Here is a 24,371-nt window from a genome sequence, read left to right as displayed (position 1 = left end):
ATGCTAGCCTCAAACCCACTGTGAGTGATGTATATATTGTTCTTTACTCACTATTTAACACCTTCCACCAACTATCTAGAGGGGCCCCATTGTCCCCACCATGACCACCGTGAGACCGGTCCCCCTACGGCTTCATGTCCATTGTGGATGCATGCGCACGGGGGCTCTAGTGGATGCTGATGCCGCCCCCTCTCATGTCCAAGTTCATGTGGATGGCGGGCTATGTCCCCGCCTCCTTCCATGACCTCGTTGATGATCTTGTCAAAAGCGATGGATCTAGCATCGACAACGTCATGGCACCTGGCCACCCTTTATCCTGGGAGTGCCCTATGGCAGATGCCCCTTGATAGCTTTTGGAGGTGGTGGAGTCTCTGTAGACTCACACGCCTCTAGACCCCGATGCATAGGCCCTAGCACATGCATAGGAGCATGGCGAGGAGTTATGACAAAGGCGACAGAGCCAGCCACCACCTGTGCCAGCGTGCTTGGCACAGCACGCTGCGCCACATGCGCACAACCTGGCGAGTGGCTCTTGAGGTCATGCCCATTAGGTCCAACATAACATACTAGATGGAGGGGACAACCCCCCTTAGTTTGCTGTGGCTAGCTAGAACATCGCTGCTGTGGCGGTGCTTCTACGTGGCCTCCCCAAGCCTACTGGCCCCCTGGAGCAGGTAATCCACCAGAACCTTAGGGCGCTGGTGGAGACCACCACCATTTAGTAGGCGGAGAGCTCCACATCATGACACCAGCTCATGGCCTCTTGCCCAACTAGGGAACTTGGGCCACACCAGTCGAATCACTCTATCCACTCACCGTAGTAGTTGCCGGGCGTGGAGCAAGAAGCCATGGCTACATCGTAGCCTGACCTGGCGCCTGCTCCACACCAACCACCTATGCGCGAAGGGGTTGGGTTGAACCATGATGCTCAAAGTTTCATCAATAATCGATGCCATGCCTGGCATGATGATGATGCCCATCGAATGGTGGCGAGAGCAGGCGGCACGTGCCCTGGCCTGGCCATTGAGGAGTGTGAGGACACGCACCCTAGCATGGTGGTTGACTAAATGATCGAAGCTCTAGCCTAGATGGTCTAGGGCCACGGGCCTTTGGTCGCTGCATCTAGAAAGCACTGTTTCCACAGCGCTTCCGACCGCCCACCAACATCACCAGGTACACCGAGGAGACAGACTCTGGTATATGGCTTAAAGACTTTTGGCTCACCTATCGAGCCGAGGGAGTGGATGATGACTACTTCATCATCCAGTACCTCCCGATCTGCGTGGGGGAGCATGTTCGAGCATGGCTTGAATTCCTTTTACTTGACAGCATCCGTGACTAGGCGGATCTCAAGAGGGTCTTTGTTGGAAATTTTTAGGGGACATATGTCCATCCTAGGAATGACTAGGACCTTAACAGCTACCAGCAGGAACCCAATGAGTCCCTATGGAATTACATCTGTAGATTCTCAACACAGTGCAACTCCCTTCCTAATGTCGTCGACGTGAATGTTGTCAGCATGTTCCTCTCTGGGACAACCTACAAGTCCCTGATCCACAAGCTTGGCTATATGAAGCCTTGTACCACCCGCGACCTGCTCGACATCGCCACAACCCATGCCTCCGGTGAGGAGGTGGTCGGGGTGGTCTTCAGCGATGGTCGAGATGGGGGCAAGGCCAAGCGCGAGGACCTAGGCGAGGGCCCCTCCACACAAAAGGGCAAGAAGAACAAGAGGGGTCGGAGCCAACCAGCCAACCTAGCTTTGGTCACCGTGGCCGACCACACAGGCAAGCAGCCATAGCAGGGCTAGCCTAACCACTTCGATAAGCTCATGGAGAGTCCATGCACCAACCACACCTATCCAATCAACCACCTCTATAAGGACTATGAGCTCCTCAAGTGTTTCCTGCGGCAAGCCACCAAGCCAAAGGAAGGGAAAGGTAAGGAGAAGGAGGCCAAGAAAGGAGGCACGCCAAGCAAGGAAGAAGATGGCTTCCCTGACCCCACGGAATGCCTCATGATCTTTAGGGGATCCAATGCCATCCACTCCAAGCGCTAGCACAAGGTACGCTACAGAGAGGCACACACCGTTAAGTTGGCCATCCCCTCTTTACTTAGCTGGTTGGACTACCCGATCACTTTTGGTCAGAGAGACCATCCTTCCCATGTTGCCTACCCGGGTCGCTACCCGCTCATCATTGACCCCATCATCCACAAGAAGTGCCTCACCAAGGTGCTGATCGATGGAGGCAGTGGCTTAAACATTCTCTACACCGACACCCTCGACGCCATGCGCATCCCCTGATCAGAGCTCCACCCAGTGAGCTCTCTCTTCCATGCCGTGATCATGGGGATGCAGGTGTACTCACTTGGGCAGATTGACCTGTCTGTCATGTTTGGCGACCATGCTAACTTCTGCTCAGAGGTCCTAACCTTTGAGGTAGTGGACTTTTTAGGGTCCTACCATGCCATCTTGGGGCGGCCATGCTACACTAAGTTCATCGTCATCCATAACTACACCTACCTCAAGCTAAAGATGCTAGGGCCAAATGGCATCATCACCGTAGGTAGCACCTTCTCGCATGCCTACATGTGCAACCGCGAGCATTACGAGCTCACCATTGTCATCATCAACTCCACCGAGCTCCCGGAGCTTAGGAATTTGGCAACTCCAGCAGTCCTTGACTGCAACGGATAAACCTCCTCAAGCACCTTCCATCCGACTGAGGAAACCAAGGCAGTGGAGATCGACCCTAGCAACCCAATCAAGATGGTATGGATTAGGACCAAGCTCCTGGACAAATACGAAAGCGAGCTCGATGACTTCCTATGCACAAATCGCGATGTTGTCGCGTGGAAGCCTTCTGACATGTCAGGCAAACCGAGGGAGGTCGCTGAGCACACACTATGCATCATCTCGGGCTCAAAGCTCACAAAGCAACACCTGCATCACTTTGACGATGAGAGGCGCAGGGCCATAGGCGAGGAGATTGCCAAACTTCTGGCATTTGGATTCATCAAAGAGGTATACCACTCTGACTGGCTAGCTAATCCTATTCTTATGAAAAAGAAGAATGGGAAATGGAGAATATGTGTTGACTATATTGGCCTCAACAAGGCATGCCCAAAGGACCACTTCCCTTTACCACGCATAGATCAGATAGTCAACTCCACCTCAGAGTGTGAAATCCTGTCCTTCCTAGATGCCTACTCTGGCTACCACTAGATCACAATGAAAGAGTCTAACCAGGTCACGACTTCATTCATCACCCTATATGGTTCGTACTGTTACATAACCATGCTTTTTGGTCTGAAGAACGTTGGCTCCACCTATTGATGGTGCATGCAGCAATGCTTCACCAACCAAATCAACCCGACCAACCTGACCAAGTTGAGCGGCCAAAACCAACAATCGCTGTCTATGTAGATGACATAGTGGTGAAAACGGCTCAAGCTAGTGACCTGATCGCAAACTTGGCCGCCACATTCATGAACCTCTGAAGGTTCAGCGTCAAATTGAATCCCAAAAAATGTGTTTTTGGGGTTTCAAAGGGGAAGCTACTCGGATACATAGTGTCCAAGCATAGCATTGAAGCCAACCCCGAAAAAATCATGGCCATCTATAACATGGGCCCTATACACAACATCATGGACGTATAGAGGCTCATCGGCTGTTTGGTCGATTCATATCCCGACTAGGCGAGGGAGAGATGCCTCTCTACAAACTTCTCAAGAAGATAGACGCATTCATCTAGACAAAGGAGGCACAGCAAGCTTTGGAAAGCCTCGAAGCATCACTAACATTGGCCCCAATCCTCGTCGCTCCCGAATGGGGAGAATCCCTCCTCTTTTACATCACGGCAAGCAACCACGTTGTGAGCGCCGCCCTCGTCATCGAGAGGGAGGAGCCGAGACACCCCCTGAAGGTCCAGCGACCGATCTACTTCATCGATGAGGTACTCACCAATGCTAAAATTCGCTACCCCTAGGTTCAGAAGCTTCTGTACACCATGCGGATGGTGACCCAGAAGCTCCTATACTACTTTACTGACCATGAGGTCATGGTCGTCACCTCGTACCCACTCAAGGAGGTCGTCCGTAACCGTGCCGCCACCGCCAAATCTCCATGCGGGCTCTCGAGCTCATGGGCTATAACACCCCAGGTGGTTGTCACTAGTTAAGCAATGGGTTTAAACTCAACCATGGCATGTTAAGTGGTGATGGAGACGTTAGGTCAAACATATGAAAATGAGCCACCACTTAAACTTGGACCATGCACCATTGCTTGCATACTGCCCTTTCTAAAAAGTATGCTTGAGTAATGCTAGATGTACTTGTTTCATGTGTCTCGCATCAATATCCATCTATATTGATCCATGGAAAAGTTTTGTGAAGTTTGGAATCAAGAAGTCACATGAAATGACAAGTTATGTCCTTGCTTGGATTGTTTTATAAAGTGAATGGAATTCTAGATTGTCAACCAAACCTTGAAACCTTGCCCAAATGACTCTAATTGAACTCTACAACAAAAGTCATGAAGGGTTCGTGTTGAGCGGAGGACAAGAAAATACCTCAATCGGTCTAAAACTCGGATTTAAGCTTTACTATGATGCTACTTTGACCGGTGTTGACCAATCACTTACAGCGCTTGCATTGAGTTGCACCTTAAATAAAATTTGAAGTTTGAGTGGAGTAGAACAAACTTTGTTTTTGGACCAAGAGCTAGATCAGCTTGTAAGTAAGTCAAACCGAGCCCTCAAATTGGAATCCGTGGCTGTTTTTGGGGCTCGAAATTTTGTCTAAGTCTGAAAAACAGAAGATTAGTTTTCTAGTTTCTTGTGACCATATTTGATGCCTTGTAGTTTGCTAACCAGCTCGAATCTGACCATGATCCTTTAAGCAATGTTGGAGATATCGCGTAGCTCTACAACTTTCATTACTATGGATTTGCCAAAATTAACTGGTTTAGGAGATATGGAGGGATAAAAAGCAGGGTTCTGTTGTATTTTTGCGGTAGTATTGAATTCTTCCCATAATTGAAACAGAGCCAACACAGTGCACAACACTACAGGCCGTGTGTTGCACTCGCTCGTCGTAGCTACTTGCATGCCCGCCAGCTCGCCTCAGGCATGTGCTGAAGACATGAAATGGACGCTGCTATCTCTCCCTTCCTCTGCATTCTCTCTCTTTCTCCCTTGCTATTCTCCTTCTTCAGCCAGGCACCACGGCAGCAGGAAGCCATGGCCACCGAGCTATACTCCATGGCCACCCCGTTCCCCTACTCCATCTCCTTGGCCGTCGATCCGAGCACCGCTGCTTGCTGACGCCCCGGCCACCTCGGTCATCCTCGCTCCACCGACGCACCTCGGTCGGTCGCTAGTTAAGCTGGCCCCAAGCCTCATCAAAGCCTCACTGTAGCCAAGATGTCTGGGTTGTTATGGCCATGCTACGCCCCATGGCCAGCCTCATGGGCTCCCCCAGGAACGCGCATGCCCCCAGCACCGCCACTTGCCGCCGGTGAGCTTGACCATCCCGAGCCGGCCATCTTCCCCTGCTCTCTGTTGTGGAAGCTAAGAAGGACCGTGGGCAAAAATTTGAAAAAGTGGAAGGGCCATTCTGCGAATCTGTGACTCATGTGAATAGTGCTTATAAGGATTGGTTCGCTAGGATCTGTATTAGTAAGAAGTATAGGGTCCTCGATGCAAGATTTACATTCTTTTTCTTTTGATTTTGGTAGATTTGGATGATCATCTTTGAAAATTCATAGTAATTAGTAGAAAAATAGTAAAATAGTAAATGATAACTTTTTTCGAATCCTTGCAAAATTTTCTATGCAGTAGATCTATAATATGGCATGTTTTGGTTTAAATATTTTGCTGTAAAAATAGATTTATGCAGTTAGGTTCTTAATACTAGTTATGTCTTGTCTTTTTCGTAACTGCAGTTGTTTTGCTCAAATAATTGTGAATTTTTTGTGGAGTGCTACTAAGATTATTCTTGATGTCTGGTAAAAATTTCAATATTTTAGGCTTGATAGTTTAAGATCTATAAAAATAACAAATTACCTATATTACTTTGCTCCTATTCTAAATAGTCCTGTATGTTTGAATGAATTGGCTTAGTTAAGTTATAAATCATGACTTTATGATAATACATGAGTTGTAGTACTTTTATTAAGATTTTTAAAAAGCTAAATATCATGATTTTTGGTTAAGTAGATCTTGAGTTATACTTGCTTCAATCTCTATGGCTGTTTCTGCCCAAACCCAGAGAGGGTTTCCTTGTTCTTACTATGGGGCCTTCTTAATAGTAGAATTAGCTTTAGGTGTTTATAAAAAAGTTATTTATAATTTTCTAAGATTTCTAAAAAGTCTATAACCACATTTATTGGACATGTATAACTCCATTTATAGCTGTTTAAAGTGGCATATCAGTTTCTGTCCATGTTTTAGATAGAGATTCATTCATTGGATTAATTGGCCTTGTTATCTATAGAATCATCTTAAGATGATAATAATAAAGTTGTAGATAACTCACTTAAACATCTTGTGTTAAATGTTCAGGGAATTTGGCCAAATATTTTGTGAGTTATGACTGTTCTAAGTTTCTCTTCAGAAATTATAGTTCTCTGAAATTTCTGGACCAGATTTGATAAATGTGACTGTTTGACCCTTTTAACTTGAGAATCATGCTGGGATGATTAAATATGAATTGTAGACAATTTCATAAGATTTCCATATTGTCTTGTTACATATCTTTTGGATTAGTACAACTCCAGTGATAAACTTGTGAAGTTGCATGGCAGAATCGGTCCAAGTCTGAACAGAGGTGCTCAATTGTGCTTGATTGAACTTGTTAATGGTGAATCACCTTGTGATGATAATAAACATGTTTTAGATAATTTAATAAGATTTCTATAAAGCTAAGGTTCATGCTTGTTTGATGTCTGTAACTCCAGTTATGCCAATTTGAAACTACTACTACTTTTCTGTCCTAGTTTGGTGCAGATCTGAAACATTAGCATGTTTCACCTAGTTAGCTTTGGAATAAGCTTGGTGATAATAACAATGTTGTAGGAAATTTTATTATCTTTCCAGAAAGTCTAGGATCACCTTCTTTGGATGTTTGGATCTCCAGTTATGGGTGAAACAAGTGTTATCCGTGCTGCTGTCCAAATTCTGTGTTGTGCTTTATAAGTTGATTGCTTTCACCTTGCATTGCCTTATGTGTTGTTAAGTGTAACTCATGCCTTTCATGGTGTTAAATTAAGTCACCTGAGATCTTAAATTGTGATAGATGTTTTCAATGGAATAGCTTAACTCAAGTTATCTGGTGTACCATGCTTGATATGCTCACTATCTTTCTATAATAGATTATGTGATGCATCTCGTATTGCCGTTCTTTTATTCATGCACTTGCATCTCATCTAGGCACGCTAGATGAACCATGTGAAGGATGTGATGTTGGAGCCAAACCCGAGGAAGGTGCTTGGTGAACCTATCTCGAAGATGGAAGGACTTAGAGAGTGTCATCTAACAAACACTGACCTAGTGTTGGATCACAGGTAAGCCCCAGAGCATTCTAAGTCTCCCATGTTTTTACAAATATCTTGAGTATCTTTTATTGTTAATGATGCATTAAGTATAGAAATTGGTTGGAACCAATTGTTGCATTATATCCTTACCTTGTATAGATAAAATCCTGTGAATCCTAATTAAGTGTAGGATCGAATGATGCTTAGCTATGCATAGACCGGTAGAAGTCAGGTGATTTTCTATCACCTGCGAGATGTAGGATGAGCTCTGGTCACGGTTGGCTATATTTGCTATCATGGAAAAGAACTATGTGTTAATAATGAAAAGAGACCGGACGGGATGACGGTAGTGCAGCAATAAGGCATGGAGGTCTTGGGTGTGAATCTATCCCCGTCTGTGTCATTTAAGGACTGATATGATGTACGTCCTCATGTCATGTTGAACGCAGCCTAACATTTAGCTGGTTGGATAAGTCGTTCCGACTGTGAAGCCTAGTAGCTCGACTCAGGCCAGGAACATGAGCAGTGGCGCGCATTCTAGAGGTAGTAAGGATGTGTGGAGAGCCATTAGCGTAAGCCCAAGGCAGGTTAGAGTCCCGATAACCCTTGGCAGAGTGGTTCTCTGAGAATGCCGATCTGTTCGGACTCGTGACTTCTGAGTTGTGCCAAAGGTGACTTAATTGTGACCCTGACGGGGGAAGCAGGGTTTGTGTTAGGAATACCCCTCCAGCTGGATAGGAATCGATTCGAATCGCCATCTCTCCTGGATAGTGAGAACTTGACTGAGCAGCGGCAACGTAGATTCACTAAATTTAAAGATATGGTTAAATGATGATAATGATTATGATAATGATAATGAGCCATGAAATACCTAATATGGTTATTATTGTTTGCAACTTAATCAAGTGATTGATTAGTACAGGTGCTAATATAGATGGTAGGTAATGGCTAAAAGTCACTGCTAGTACAGGTGAATAATGCTAATGGTTACTCAAGCATCCATGAAAATAAATTCTCAGCCTTTTGCGGAACTCAATTCTAGTACAGGTACTGTATGAAGAATGAAACCCAGCCCTCAATCACAAGTATTAAGAAATATTAACTCAACTCATATCTAGTCTCGCTCTAGCTTATCATTTTCCCACTGTACTCATTTCTTCACTCTACTATTCCTCAAATGGTACCCCGCCCCATGATATCTTCTATAATCAACCTTTAATGTATAGTTATTTTTTTAACAAATCTATTGAAAAAATGGAACAGCTGCAACTGCACCGTTAAACTAGTTTCATTAAAACAACCATGAAATATATGTCTTAATAGTGCATCTATTATCTAGTGTTGTATATTTAAATTTATTTTCTACAATCTCAGATAAAAGTTAATTAGATAAGTGTGAGTTAGCATAAAGTACAAAACTTTAACCTTTTAACTTTTTTTAAAGGTAGGAGCTAGTATAATTGTGGGGGTATAGCTCCCGGTATCCACAAGACAAGACATGGGCCGCACCATCAGAGGTGGCCCAGCCCACAAGATCAAGGCGTGCACGGCGCTGCTCGGCGTGCACCACAAGATATTATATAGTACCAAATAGGCTACTTTCCTTGTAACCCTACCCCTCCAGAGTATATAAGGAGAGGCAGGGGTCCCCTAGTGGACACGATCGATACATCTCAATGCAATACATCAAAACACAGGATGTAGGTATTACATCATACTGATGGCCGAACCTGTCTAAATCTTGTGTCTTGATGCTTGTATTACCATCTTGCTCCTGATCTCGCTCACCTCTACAACAAAGCTATCATCGTGGGATACCCCTCGGTGGACGGCCGAGCATCTTTTGTCGACAGTTGGCGCGTCTAGTAGGGGTTGTGCATGCTATTTTCTTGTCGAGCAAGATGACATTTTCTGTAGGCTCTTCATCCCTCCCGCAGCCCGGCCAGATCTTCACGGTCGGATCGATCTCGTGGATCATCAACATTGACGGAGTCGGAGAGCTCCTCGAGCCGGTGCAGATCGATTCTGCTCTGACCATCCCGCACCTATGATTGTAGATCCAATCTCGGAGCCGATTCTGAGGTCTCCTTCATCAACAACTCGTCGTCCGCTTCCTCGCTACTAGAGGAGGCAGATCAACAACGATGATCTGATCGAATCCATCGATCGGGTCAGACTGAAGCTCGTCGATTGTCTCTCCATCGCTGAATCGGCTCTAGACATGTTGGTTCAGCGCCGACCACCCTTGGATCCAAATCTATCGGTGGCTGCCCAGAAAACTCTAGGAGTTGTGGCTTTGCCCTTCGGGCTCACCAACATTGCTGCCACTTGCTAAGACGCCCTGAGGGGCAAATTTGCCGACCAGGTGGAATGCGCCCATCTACTCGCCGACCAGATCGTCGTCCAGCCTCTGCCAGCTGCCAACATGCTACACTTAGGCCGGTGCCCCAGAGTGCCCCTCTAGACCATCCCAGAGAAAAATCCAGGCTCCGAGTCTTAGGGCTCAACGGAGACCCTCGCCGAAACCTTCTTCGAGCAACTCCTTCCACTCTTCCAGGGTGGTGCGATCTTCAACGTCAGCGTCGATAGCCCTCCTCGAAATGGCGAAATCGAGGAAGAGCGCGTTGCTCGGGAGAACCAAAACATCAACCGCGCGCAGCGTCAAGAAAATGAGGCAGCCATTGCGAGGGCCGAGGCTGCTTGGAATAATCGGCTTGATTCATAAGGAAGACCGCTCCTGCTCCACCGTGACCTCGATGAAGAATTTCTCCGTGTTGATGGCCATGACGTCTTCAAGACTCCAAGCGCCAATCTGGCAGTGGCCGCCAATGAGCTCGCTCGCCTCCCGCAGACGCCTGAGCTCGCCAAGGTCATCGCCATGCTTAAAGCGGCACACTATCAGGTTAATGAGATTCATGAGGATCAGAGACCTTCATGCTCTACGAGCATGATTCATCGATCAGCTGTGCGGAGATCTAATCGTTGTCCCAGTCAAAGCCGTTTTGCCGACCAGTCGCTACCTCTCTAGGGGGAAGCCAGGGGCCACCGCACCGAACACCATCGCCAACACGACTAGGAGGTTGAACAGGATGCTTGAGTGCACCTCAGCAACCTCCGGGATGCACGATGGTGCATCAAGCAACGTCGCTTCGGTCGCCATAAAGACGAAGTATGTCGCCGCCAGGAGTACGAGCAGGAGTACGGCAACCCAGACTCAGCCCTCGAGCCTATCGCTGACTGCAACGCTGTAGACAATGGTGTCGACAACCCTGAGGGGCCTCCAACTTTCACAAGGGCGCTCCGAACACTTCGGTGGCCCCATGGTTTTAAGATCACTGGGGTCGAGCCCTATGAAGGAAGGATGAACCCGACATAGTGGCTGTAGGCTTACGCCACTGCTGTTCGTGCTACCAGAGGAGACACTAGTGTCATAGCAAATTATCTCCCCATCGTGCTCACGCCACCCGCCATGAGCTGGTTTACCAGCCTTGCGCCGGACTCCATTGGATCCTGGGAAGAGCTAAAGAAAGTCTTCACCGACAACTTTATGGCCACGTGTACTCGACCCAGCACCAAGCATGATCTCAACCGCATCAACCAGAAGCCGTCTGAGCTCCTCCGCAGCTACATCTGACGTTTCTCCGAGATGAGGAATCCTATTCCCAACATCACAGAAGCTGAGGTCATCACCGCCTTCATCCAAGGACTCCACCATCGCGAGCTTCGCTCCAAATTCAACCGCAAGCCACCTACCGGCATCGGTGAAATGATCACTACGGCCAACCAGTACGCCGACGCCGAGGAAGCCGAGGTGCGCTTCAACGAGGATGTGGGCACTCATCGCCCATCTCGCCGCATTCTCGTCATCGGCGAAATGATCACTACGGCTAGATGGACCTCAAATCAACAGCATGTTCTCGTCATCAATCTCATGGAGATCCATGCCGGTCCACGACGACGATTCATCGCTGGCTACATCAGCCCCCATGACTGTAGATCCGATCTTAGAATCATCTCCGAGGTCACCTTCATCAACAACTTGCCACCCGCTTTCTCGCTACCAGAGGAGGCAGATCAACAATGACGATCTGATCGCATCCATCGATCAGATCTATTGGAGGTTGCTCGGGAAACTCTAGGGGTTACGGCCCTACCTTTCAGGTTCACCAATGTCACCACCACCTTCCAAGATGCCCTAAGGGGCAAATTCATCAACTAGGTTGAAGACGTCCATCCTTTCGCCGACCAGATAGTGCCATATGGCACCGACCAGTCATTCTATCTAAAGCTAAGTCACGCTTTAATATTTTTCTAAATATTCTCCAATCTTCGTTAATCACCATGATGTTTCTCTGAGCTATTTTCTCCATGTTTGCCCTTCAAACGATTTTCCGAACCCCTGAACAATTCTATTGATGCTCGGACGCCTCCAGAGATGGCCCTGTCTCCGGCTCCTCCCTACACGTGCACGAGCATCTGCCCTCTGCGTTATGGGTGGTCGGCAGCGGCTCCTTAGCGATGCATGTTCCTCCTACACGTGCACGGGCTCCGCACTCCGCATTATGGTTAATAGGCTAGCTAGGGCTAGAGACTCAACTACACACTAATTGTTCGGGGGGTTTATATTAAATACATCTTCACAACAACTAATCGCCGAGCTACTTATGCTATTTTATCACCATTGCTGATTTTTCTACGGAGTTCATATATTTGTACATCATGTACTATCCGTTCTACATATTTGTATTGCAGGATCATCGTCCAGGTGATCGGATCACCTGGTGCTCGGACTTCACCACCGATCAACTGGTCGGACCGCTTGGTCCATAGACTCCATCGCCGACCAGTTGATCGGACTATTCACCAGTCGCTTCTACTCAATGCTCACTTCATCGCTGATCAGTTGACTAGACTGTTTGTCGCTCATGCTTCATTGCCAGATACGTCGGTTACTCCTCGGCGCTCGGATTCTTCGTGCTCGAAGACTAAGTGGGCACACTTCACCTTGTGGACATCGCTAGCGATGTCAGGGCTCCTCGGTGCTCGAACGTCGCCAGCGATGCCGGGGACTCCTCGGTGCTCGGTCGTCGCTAGCGACGCCGAAGTGGGCACACTTCACCTTGCAGACATCGCTAGCGATGTCGAGACTCCTTGCTCCTCGGTGCTCGGTCGTCGCCAGCGATGCCGGGGACTCCTCGCTCCTCGGTGCTCGGTCGTCACCAGTGACATCGGGGACTCCTCGCTCCTCGATGCTCGAACATCGCCAGCGATGCCGAGGACTCCTCGCTCCTCGGTGCTCGGACATCGCCAGTGACGCCAGGGACTCCTCGCTCCAAGGTGCTCAGTCATCGCCAGCAACGTCGGGGACTCCTCGCTCCAAGGTGCTCGAACATCGCCAGTGATGCCGGGGACTCCTCGCTCCTTGGTGCTCAGTCATCGCCAGCGACGTCGGGGACTCCTCGCTCCTCGGTGCTCGGACATCGCCAGCGATGCCGAGGACTCCTCGCTCCTCGGTGCTCGAATATCGCTAGTGATGCCGGGGACTCCTCGATCCTCGGTGCTCGGACATCGCCAGCGACGCCGGGGACTCCTCGCTCCTCGGTGCTCTGTCGTCGCCAGCAACGCCGGGGACTCCTCGCTCCTCAGTGCTCGGACATCGCCAGCGACGCTAGGACTCCTCGCTCCTCGGTACTCGGACAACGCCAGCGACGCCGGGGACTCCTCGCTCCTCGGTGCTCGGTCATCGCCAGCGACACCGGGGACTCCTCAGTCCTCTGTCATCGCCAGCAACGTCAGGGACTCCTCGCTCCTTGGTGCTCGAACATCGCCAGCGATGCTAAGGACTCCTCGCTCCAAGGTGCTCAGTCATCGCCAGTGACGCCGGGGACTCCTCGCTCCTCGGTGCTCGGACATCGCCAGCGACGCCGGGGACTCCTCGCTCCTCGGTGCTCAGTCATCGCTAGCAACATCAGGGACTCCTTGCTCCTCAGTGCTCAGACGTCGCCAGCGACGCCGGGGACTCCTTGCTCCTCGGTGCTCGGATCTTGCTATGTCTCATCAGTGTGCTATCAAGCTGCTCCATGCTGTTCGGATCAGGGTGCTGACCTTGGGTAGCACGTCTGGGGTCTTGATACGCGCATGTCAGACAAAGTCGGCAAGCTTTCAGAATTCTTTTTCTTTGACTATGCTACAAGATTCATTCTTCATCTTTCAGCAGGCTCGGGGACTAAGTGGGCACACTTCACCTTGTGGTGAATGTGTGTTTTCTCATCTCATGGCTACGCCCGGGGACTGGCTGCCTGCTCGGTTGGTCTTCTACTTTCTTACCCTGGCACCACGTGACTACGTCACCTACTGTCAGGCTCGGGGACTAGCTGTAGGGGTATGGCTTCCGGTATCCACAAGACAAGACATGGGTCGCACCATCAGAGGTGATCCAGCCCATAAGATCAAGGCGTGCACGGCACTGCTCGGCGTGCACCGCAAGATATTATATAGTACAAAATATGCTACTTTCCTTGTAACCCTACTCCTCCAGAGTATATAAGGAAAGGCAAGGGTCCCCTAGTGGACACGATCGATACATCTCAATGCAATACATCAAAACACAGGATGTAGGTATTACGTCATACTGACGACCGAACCTGTCTAAATCTTGTGTCTTAATTCTTGTATTACCATCTCGCTCCTGATCTCGCTCACCTCTACGATAAATCTACCATCGTGGGATACCCCTCGATAGACTGTCGAGCATCTTTTGTCGACAATAATCTAAAACATTATAGTGTATAAAATAATCCACTAACTATGAAAACCCTTTTTGATATAGGCATACCAAGTTTATCCTATTGAATGCACATTTCTAGGCATAGATTGAGCAAACTAACTACCGTCCGTCTCAAAAGTTCCTGTTTGAATGTAGATGTTGTATACTAATTTAGGTAGCAGCAAAAGGGAGTTTAATATTACAATACCTTATAACAAAGAACAGGGTCCCAACAATGAACATTTGCACATTCTGTGGCCTTGTATGGCACTGACCGTTGCCGCAAACATGTACGAGCATTGCTCCATTCAGCTTCCTCTACTCCAAATCCAGAAAAATGAACCAATAGTTTCTGATTCATAAGGCAAGCAAAAAATGGCACACGCAGTCAAAACAACATAAAATGACAGTAGAAACTACACAAACAGGGAACATATAAGAAAAATAATCCTGGCATGTCGAGGAAACTATACAAGCATTTTTAAACATATATAAATTGCGTATGAAGTTACAATTTGATAGCATGTAGGCCAATAAATATATATGTGCAAGTTTATGTATACAAAGTAAGATAGTGTCAGAGTTATCTCCAGTATATAGCGTACCAATTTGAATTATTTTAGATCTACATAATACACATGCTTCTAGAGAGTCCAACCAAGGATCATGGTATTGTTCAATCATCACTGTTGGATGCTTCTTCTTTCTTTAGAACATGCTGGTGCTGCCTTGGCATGTGTTTCATTAAGAGACATAGAATTACACAACCCAAGTACGAGAGAGCCTTTGTAGTGCAGGCTATAAACCACCGAGGCAGTGGTAGACAACTAGAAACAAACCATAACACGAAGAAAAGGCAAGGGGAGGGGACCTCCAGCCTCAATGCCCAAACTAACAAACTGGGCCTATAAGAACAAAACACATCGACACAATGGTTGCCTACATAGAAGGCAAGACCATGGCACAAAATGTTCACCCTAGATAAGCCGAGATGAGCATCTAGCAGCAATGGCGGCAAAGCATCCGCTAGAGAAGGGTCCAAAGCAACCTCGGCAGCAAAGCATCTACAAGAGAGAAGCCAACACGACAATGGCGGCAAAGCATCCACCGGAGAAGAGATCTGCAGCAGCCAAGCATCCGTCGAAAATGGTAGCAGCAGGTATTCACCACGAAAGCCAAACGACGGTGGCAAAGCTTCCACCAGGAAGGACGACCCAAACAAGAATAGCAGGACAGACCATTGCGAAGAAGGATATAAAGCACACATAGGCATAGTACAAATCTTCGACAACTTGTGCATATAGGGAATGGTGGTGTCCAAAGCAACGCCTCCCGAAAGGAATTGACATACAAAGATGCCACCGTGACTTGTCCGAGGAATCGGACTTGGGTTTTCACCTAGAGACCACGTGCAACAAACGAAGATCGATCTTCGACAACGCCTCCAAGGAGCATGACGCACGAGCACGCGCCATCATCGTTGGCACTGGCCACAAAACGGGCAAGACTTTCGCCAAGAATCTATCGAAGCACGACGTATGAGCCCCGGCACGGTCATGACCATGATAGCTGCTGCCGCCACCACCACCACCAGTAGCGCGGCCTCTGCTACCACCACCAGCGCAGCTATCACCGCCGCTGTGGTCACCAGCACAGCCAGCACCGCCCATGCCATGGCCAGCAGCACCGCCGCCACCATTGCCAAGGCAGCACGATAGCTAATAGACAGATCTTGCCAGGAGGCGGTAAGCCATGTCGAGCACCTGCATCCTCCATAGATCCGGGTCCCATGCACATGGATCTAGCCCCTAGAAGCTCAGATCTGACTGGAGCGAGGACCACTCGACGGGGAACACAACAGGGAGGATGAGTTTGGGAGGAAGAAGGGGGGAGAAGGTTGTGTGACAGCGGCCAGAGCTAGACAGATAGGGCGAGCTCGCTTCATGCGGCAGCTGTCGCCCCTCCCGTCACCCAGGGAGACGACATGGAGAGTTATGCGGAGACATGCATCAAAACAATGCAACCTATATGGTAGTGCAGAGAGGTACGTGGAGAGGTCCCCCAATGATGCTTCTCTAGCACTTAATGGAAGGTTGTAGTGCAGAGTAGATTTTATGATGATGAGACAACTGCACACCATATGACCAGCCTTAATCTTAGCCATAAGCTCAACATAGGGCGTGTTTGTGTCCGCGTTTCCTGCGGTGGTGGCCAAAACAAGCGCATAATCGTGCCAAATGCCCCGCGGCGGTGGCAATTATTGTTTTCGCCGCACCCGGCAAGCGCACCGCAAAAATGAATTGTTGCCGCGTTTCCCATGCCGCAGTGGGATGGCCACATTTTCCATACCGCACCGTGCGGTGTGTAGACTCCGTCCCAAACACCCCCATAGAGGGCTGAGCCTGAGCCACATATATATTCAGTGATGTGAAGCGCCTTGAGTTTCTGCATTGTATAGCTTCTCTATAATAGTTTTGCACAGCCCCTCTCAGGGTTGTCCTTTGTTGCTTTTCTTTGCCTTGTTTTGAGGCCTCTCAGTACAGCACCCCCTCTCTTTTATTTCTTGGCTCACTCTTTGGCGCCAAAGTATTTTTTACATGGTAGGGGGTGGTTAACTATATAGAAGCAAATAAATGTTAACAAGTATTCTGTAATAGGGAAGTCAAAGTAGTGCGGCATGATGGGCCGACTTGTAGAAACTAGAGGACACCAACTAGCAATGCAATGCAAAGAAACTAATTTTTATGTCAAAAATGTATACACTCCTACAGAAACTTATGATAATAAACCACATCTTCAAATCTTCTTTATTTCCTCTGCCTAGCTGCCTGAGATTTGTTGGAATGTCTGATAATGTCATTAAACCTTAATATCTCATGCCTCAAAAAAATTAATATATTAAGTACATATGGGCCCTAACTGAGACCACCTAGCTAGGAGTCCATAATATTGACCTATCTGAGTGTAACACGAGTGCCAAAGCAACCTATATCAGACTAACTTACTGCATTTAGCCTCAGGGTTTCCTCCCTGTACATACAAATGAGAATGGAATCACATGTACGTTGCTATGACTAACAGATGTTTATCGCACAAGTAACTAACGGCTGCCTTCACTTTTTATCAACATCATCAAAATTTGATTTCCTTACCAAATCACCAGATTCGCAAAACCTTTGAGCCACGAAGTCTTGGACATCGAACCTGCAATATATAACGATGCACATATATCGACAGAATATCGTCGGCAGTCCTCCGAGGGGTATCCTACGAAGGTAGATTGATCGACAGAGGAGCGTGAGATCAAGAACAAGAAGGCAACAGAGACACATGAGTTAGACAGGTTCAGGCCGTCAGTATGACGTAATACCCTACTCCTGTGGTCTGTTGGTTTGTATTAGCTATCGTCTGATATTGCGTGTGTTTGGAGGGGGTCCCTGCCCACCTTATATAATCTGGAGAGCAGGGTTACAAGTCGGTTAGATCTGAGAGATAACCAAAAAGTAATAACTGATTATAGGAATCTTGGGATCATACATATCCTAACAGATTTCGTAGTATCTTTGGGATATCTTTCAGATGTCTTGCGGAAGACGCCGACCAGAGTCGTGCCCCATAAGGCTTCGTCTTGTGGGCTGGGCCGCCCTTGAGGGTGCAGCCCATGTGGTCTGCCATGGGTATCCGGGGTCATACCCCCCATAGCTAGTCCCCGAGCACCTTATACCCATTGTGCAACGCCATCTTGAGCTTGTCCGAGCAGGTGCAAACAAAGCCGAGCAGTCGAACTCATAGTCCGACCACCGTGATGAGTTGCCGAGTAGCGTGTACTGTTTTCGAGCAGCATAACCCAAGCACGGCTTGCCATGAGGGTGAAAGGAGCTCAAGTTCAGAATCGAAAATTTCTGCTGAAGGTGATGGGTACCTCGGACCATGGGCGATAACTGGGGTTGGCAGTGTCGTCTTCCGTAGTGACGAAGAGCACCCGCCATGCGGCAAGCTTCCGTTCTCTTCTGCTTTCGGTGGAGGCGAGGCCCCCGAAGATAGTGGCGACCACCTTGTCGTGGTCCTGGAAGGCATTGTTGTTGCCCTCAGGTGGTCAGCGGCCTCCAGCTCCGTCGTTGGCATCGTCTTCCAGCTTTTTGTCCTAAAATTCCTTAGCCAAGCCGAGGCAGTTCTTCATCTTGTGTTTGGCGTTCTTGTGAAGAGGGCATGGGCCGTCGAGGATCTTTTGGTACTGCTCGTCGTAGTTGCGCTTGGCGCGAGGTTGATTGACGGCGGCGACGATGTGGTCTGGCCGGCAGCGATGATTTTGGCCAAGCTTGGGTCCTTCTGTTCGATCACGGCCGCTGTCACGATGGTAACTACGGTCGTCGAAGCGGCGATCGTTGTGGCGTCGGTCGTCGGGGCGGTCGTCGTAGCGGTGAGGTGGGCGATGGGTGCCCACATCCTCGTTGAAGCGCACCTCGGCTTCCTCGGCGTTGGCGTACTGGTTGGCAGTAGTGATTATCTCGCCAATGCCTGTGGGTGGCTTGCGGTTGAACTTGGAGCAAAGCTCACGATGGTGGAGTCCTCGGGTGAAGGCGGTGATGACCTCAGCTTCCATGATGTTGGGAATAGAATTCCTCATCTCGGAAAAGCGCCAAATGTAGCTACGGAGGAGCTCGGACGGCTTCTGGTTGATGTGGTTGAGATCATGCTTGGTGCCCGGCCGAGTACACGTAGCCATATAATTGTCGGTGAAGACTTTTTTAGCTCTTCCCAGGATCCGATGGAGTCCGGGGCAAGGCTAGTAAACTAGCTCATGGCGGGTGGCGTGAGCATGACGGGGAGATAGTTCACCATGACATTGGTGTCTCCTCCAGTGGCGCGGACAGCGGTGGCATAAGCCTATAGCCACTGTGTTGGATTCATCCTTCCCTCGTAGGGCTCGACCCCAGTGATTTTGAAACCATGGGGCCATTGGAGTGTTTGGAGCGCCCTCGTAAACGCTGGAGGCCCTTCGGGGTTGTGGTCGGCGTCGATCTGCTCGAGAGCTGAATCCGGGTTTCCGTACTCCTGCCCATACTCCTAGCAGCGGCGTACTTCGTCTTCATGGTGACCGAAGCGACGTTGCTCAATACGCCGTTGTGCATCCCAGAGGTTGCTGAGGTGCACTCGAGCGTCCTGTTCGACCTCCTTGTCGTGTTGGCGATGGTGATCGGCGCGGTGGCCCTTGGCTCCCCCTGGAGAGGCAGTGACTGGTCAGCAAAACGACTTTGACTGGGGCGGCGATTGGATCTTGGCGCAGCTGATCAGCGAATCGTGCTCGTGGAGCACGAAGGTCTCTAATCCTCATGAATCTCATTAACCTGACAGTGTGCCACTTTAAGCTTGGCAGCAACCTTGGTGAGCTCGGGCGTCTGCGGGAGGCGGGCGAGCTCGTTGGCGGCCACTGCTAGATTGGCGCTTGGAGTCTTGAAGACGTCGTGGCCATCAACACAGAGAAACTCTTCGTCGAGGTCGCGGTGGAGTGGAAGTGGCCTTCCTTGTGAGTCGAGACGATTATTTCGAGCAGCCTCGGCCCGCGCAATAGTTGCCTCATTTTCTTGGCGCTGCACGCGGTTGACATTCCAGTTCTCATGAGCGACACGTTCCTCCTCGGTTTTGCCATTCCGAGGATGGTTGTCGACGCTGACGTTGAAGATCGCGCCACCCCAAAAGGGTGGGAAAAGGAGCTGCTTGGTGAAGGTTTCGGCAAGGGCCTCCGTAGAGCCCTGAGACTCGAAGCCCGGATTTTCCTCCAGGATGGTCTGGAGGGACGCTCTAGGGCACCGGCCTATGTGTAGCATGTTGGCGATCTGACGGAGGCTGGACGGTGAGCTGGTTGGCGAGTGGATGGGCATCTCCCACCTGGTCGGTGAATTTTCCCCTCAGGGCATCTTGGTAAGTAGCGGCGACGTTGGTGAACCTGAAGGGCAGAGCCGCAACTCATGGAGTTTTCTGAGCAGCCTCCGATAGATCTGGATTGGAGGGTGGTCGGTGCTAAATCAAAGTGTCTAGGGCTGATTCGGCGATGGAGAGGCAATCGGCGAGCTTCAGACCAACCCGATTGATGGATTCGATCAGATCGTCATTGTTGATCTGCCTCCTCTGGTAGTGAAGAAGCGGGCGGCGGATCATTGATGAAGGCAACCTTGGAAGTGGTTCCAAGATCGGATCTGCAGTTGCAGGCGCGGGGGTGGTCGGCGTAGAAATGATCTGCACCAGCTCGAGGAGCTCTCTAACTCTGTCAGCGTTGATGACCCCCGAGATGGATCCGACCATGAAGATCTGGCCGGGCTACGGAAGGGACGAAGAGCCTGCGGAAAAAGCCATCTTGTTCGACAAGGAAACAGCACGCACAGCCCCTACCTAGCGCGCCAACTATCGACAGAATATCGTCGGCAATCCTCCAAGGGGTATCCCACGAAGGTAGATTGATCGGCAGAGGAGCGTGAGATCAAGAACAAGAAGATAACAGAGACACACGAGTTAGACAGGTTCAGGCCATCAGGATGACGTAATACCCTACTCCTGTGGTCTGTTGGTTTGTATTAGCTATCGTCTGATATTACGTGTGTTTGGAGGGGGTCCCTGCCCGCCTTATATAGTCCGGGGAGCAGGGTTACAAGTCGGTTAGATCTGAGAGATAACCAGAAAGTAATAACTGATTATAGAAATCTTGGGATCATACATATCTTAACAGATCTCGTAGTATCTTTGGGATATCTTCCAGATGTCTTGCGGAAGGCGCCAACCAGAGTCGTGCCTCGCAAGGCTTCATCTTATGGGCTGGGCCGCCCCTAAGGACGCAGCCCATGTGATCTGCCGTGGGTATCCGGGGTCATACCCCCACTAAATAAATAAATAAATAAATAAATATATATATATATATATATATATATATATATATATATATATATATATATATATATATATATATATATATATATATATATGTTTCAATGACGAAGGGTAGAAAGCACTTTATACAAATGATCAAGTTTCAGGCAGCACTTCATAGGGTTATACAATACCTTCTCTTACATGCATTTAACATCTTTTGCTTATGATTAATTTCCTCCAAACCGTTGGAAAAATCTGTTAGACCTAGACACACTATCATTTGGAATATAAGCTGTGTCAGCTAGATTATTTTATTTGATTCATATATCAAAACAGGGACCCGCGATACAATGATAAGCTAATAGGGATAATTTGTGTTGCTTGGCACATAAATACATTAAAAACACTATAGCGATTAACACTTTGTTACTTTTATTAATAAGTGCATAAGAGAATATACATGGTAAGATATAATGGCTTCAAAAGTTTATGTATGAGTAGTCCGTCCAGAAATTAGATGCGCAGGAAGGAAGACGTGTATATATAACCACGTCCCCGTCTTTTTTTGAAAATTGAAAACCTTGTAATATGTGGCAATCAATCAAAAAGCAAAATATAAGAAGGCCAGGTGCAAGAGTCTCCGTATCAAGAGTCATCTCTAGCTAACTTAGCTTCGTACTTGATGTGACCATCGATGATATAATTATTCCCTGATTTTCAAATAATGCTAATAACAATGAGTTGAAGGAAGATACATGATAGACAATTGTCATGGATTTATGATGCATATCAGTTGCAAGAATAAAATTATAACATATAGCAATATCCTAAAGAATAATACTGCCCTCGAGATAATTGTCATGTTTTTGTGATGCATAGCGATCGATGTGTAGCAAGAATAAAAACGGAACGTGGCATTATATATCCTAATAATAGAAAAGAAGTGCCGGGAAGTTATGAGGAGGCATGTAAGCATGGGAAACAAACAAGCTCATAGATCCGAAAAGGATGCAACACATTCATTTGGCAAGTAAGGGAACAACGACGACAAAGTATGATGGAACTAAAAGGCTGCACGCAGAGTTACAGTTTATCATTAGCTTTTTTAGCATGAAATGGAAACAAACCTTCTACGTCAGATGAAATAATACAGCCGCGCTCACTATCAATTCCATGGCTCTGAGTTACATACAAATCAAGATAAGGAGCATAATACTTATATGCTCATAAATCATAACTCAGTTCACAGATTTGATCACTCGCTCACTGTGTTGTTCCATTATTATTGCCTTCCTAAAAACCAGCAACTAGCAGATCCACGCAAAGAAGCATCAGTGATCATTGTCACAGGTAACATCTATCACCTGAGGAAGACGAAGATCCTGCGTGCGTAGTGACCATTGGCTTCAACTTGCTGAGGGAGCAGCCTCGAGCTTGCTGATGGTTGGCCCAAAACTCCCTTGTGCTCACCACTGGAGGATGTGCTTTCCTGGCTACCTTGGGGCAATGCTTGTTACGATTGTTATGAAACCAGTTGAGCACCTGCATCAGTCCCCCCCAGCCCAGATCCCCAGATCCCGAATGAAAAAGGTTCATATGGGAGGAGGAATTTGAAATATCTGGAACATCGATGCACAGAGCTAGCCATGTACCTGCTTTGGCTTGACGGGAGTCATGCCAGCAAGGCCCCGGAAGTAGCTAAATTTCACAGCGAGCTCATCCATGAGGATGTGATCCAGCCTGCGATTGGTGACCGGGAACAGGCGCTCCTCCATCTCTTTCACTTCGGCCGGCAGGAATCGGAAGGGTCCCTTCATCCCCGTGCTGCTTGATTGCCCATCCATCCTTCTCCGATCTAACTGCTAAGACGACTGCTACTGAGCCTTCAAGCGGTGGTAGATTGAAGGTTGTTCAAGTAAACGATGGATGGATTACCGGAGATTGGAGATCGGAAAGGAAGGGGAAAGAGAGAAGGGTCGAGGGACGTTACCAGTGCGAGCCCGCTGCGTGCTCTACGTGCCGTGTGCACTGCTGCCAGTTGCCGTCCTCTATATCTAGCCAACGTGTTTCTCTCTCATCTGACGTGTTAGCCAGGCCACGCCACAAGGACAGTGTCAGATGGGGTCCACTTCTGTTAAAAAAAATGTTGGTTTGCTATAGGCTAGCGCTTAAATGAGTAATACAAATGATTTTTTATATTAATTGCAGAGGTGATGAAGAAGGAAAAACAACTCATCTAAAATAAGCCGTATTAATGACCATACGATTCATAGTTCCATTTATCCTTAAGTATAAGCTTTTCTAAAACTTAAGAAAAAAGTATAAGCATTTCTAGGAATAACAATATTAATTATGGCACTCGCAATGCAGAAACTATGATAGTTTCTATATGTATTAATTGCACCGTCACATTGGCAATTTGCTGATGTGGTAAGTGATTTAACGATGAGAGAGAAAAAATTCAAAAAACTAGGTCTAACTAAGAAACTAGGTCTTCACGGTTATCGGTGGACAAAAAACTACTCGTAGCCTATTGGGAGAGTAAACATGATTTCTATCACTACTTATACCATGTACTGTAGAAAATCTTGCATTGGGAAGGATAGTTTCTAGATACGATGTCTTATATTATAGAAACTGCTAATAGTTTTTTTCATTAGGAGTGCCCTTATGCAGCCAGAGAAAAATCTGTCATGCCCATCATTAAACGACATTGTGTAATTCTCAGTTCTTACATTTTGAGAGTTCCAAAGGGGACGATGATGAGCGACGTCATATGGATGATTCAAGAATATTCAAATATCAAAACACAACTAGATTTAATTTTGACATCAAGAATAGAAGAGAAAAATGATTTTCCTACTAAGGACAAGAAGTAAATTTGAGCTATGGAAAATCTAACCACTACAAGAAATCCTTTAATCCATGACGGATTCTTCATGACGAATTATAAGAACGTCACTAAGTAATTGAACATGTACCACTACCGGTTATTAAGGCCCATTCCAGCCCACTACCGGCGTTGGAGTATAAGAACGAAGGCAAACCCTAGCCCAATACTCCTCCCGATCTCCCACAACCGCACACTTCTTGGTCCTTCCATCCGCAGTCGATACTTCTCCCTCCGTCTCCTACCTCCCGATCCTCCACGAGTCGTTTAACTTCACTTACCGCCACCCGGCCACCACGTCCTCTCTCTCCTCAAAC

The 24,371-nt window shown here is 48.0% G+C and overlaps 1 protein-coding gene across 1 annotated transcript; it reads right to left on the bottom strand.

Annotated features, from left to right (window-relative positions):
• Positions 1 to 11,432: 11,432 nt before the first annotated feature.
• On the bottom strand, positions 11,433 to 23,008 carry LOC136526087 (protein SAWADEE HOMEODOMAIN HOMOLOG 2-like). Its single transcript, XM_066518858.1, has 6 exons — positions 22,817 to 23,008; positions 22,529 to 22,706; positions 21,812 to 21,874; positions 17,453 to 17,505; positions 14,509 to 14,652; positions 11,433 to 11,591 (listed from the first exon to the last, which is right to left on the bottom strand). The coding sequence occupies exons 1-6, from the start codon at positions 23,006 to 23,008 to the stop codon at positions 11,433 to 11,435; spliced, it is 789 nt and encodes a 262-aa protein (XP_066374955.1).
• Positions 23,009 to 24,371: the final 1,363 nt, after the last annotated feature.

This window comes from Miscanthus floridulus, chromosome 19 (assembly GCF_019320115.1).
Source record: "Miscanthus floridulus cultivar M001 chromosome 19, ASM1932011v1, whole genome shotgun sequence".
Taxonomy (NCBI): Eukaryota; Viridiplantae; Streptophyta; class Magnoliopsida; order Poales; family Poaceae; genus Miscanthus; species Miscanthus floridulus.
The sequence above is the reverse complement of the archived record's forward strand: the minus strand, read 5'-3'. Positions and strand labels throughout refer to the sequence as shown.

Bases quoted from the DNA above. Each gene is read 5' to 3' on its own strand.
- LOC136526087 (XM_066518858.1), bottom strand. From the start codon at position 23,008: ATGGATGGGCAATCAAGCAGCACGGGGATGAAGGGACCCTTCCGATTC. The intron at 14,653-17,452 runs GTAAGGAAATCA...CTTATGAATCAG, and splicing joins TTTGCGAATCTGGTGATTTG to AAACTATTGGTTCATTTTTC. The intron at 11,592-14,508 runs GTATTGTAATAT...CTCCTCTGGTAG, and splicing joins ACCCTGTTCTTTGTTATAAG to CGAGAAAGCGGGTGGCAAGT.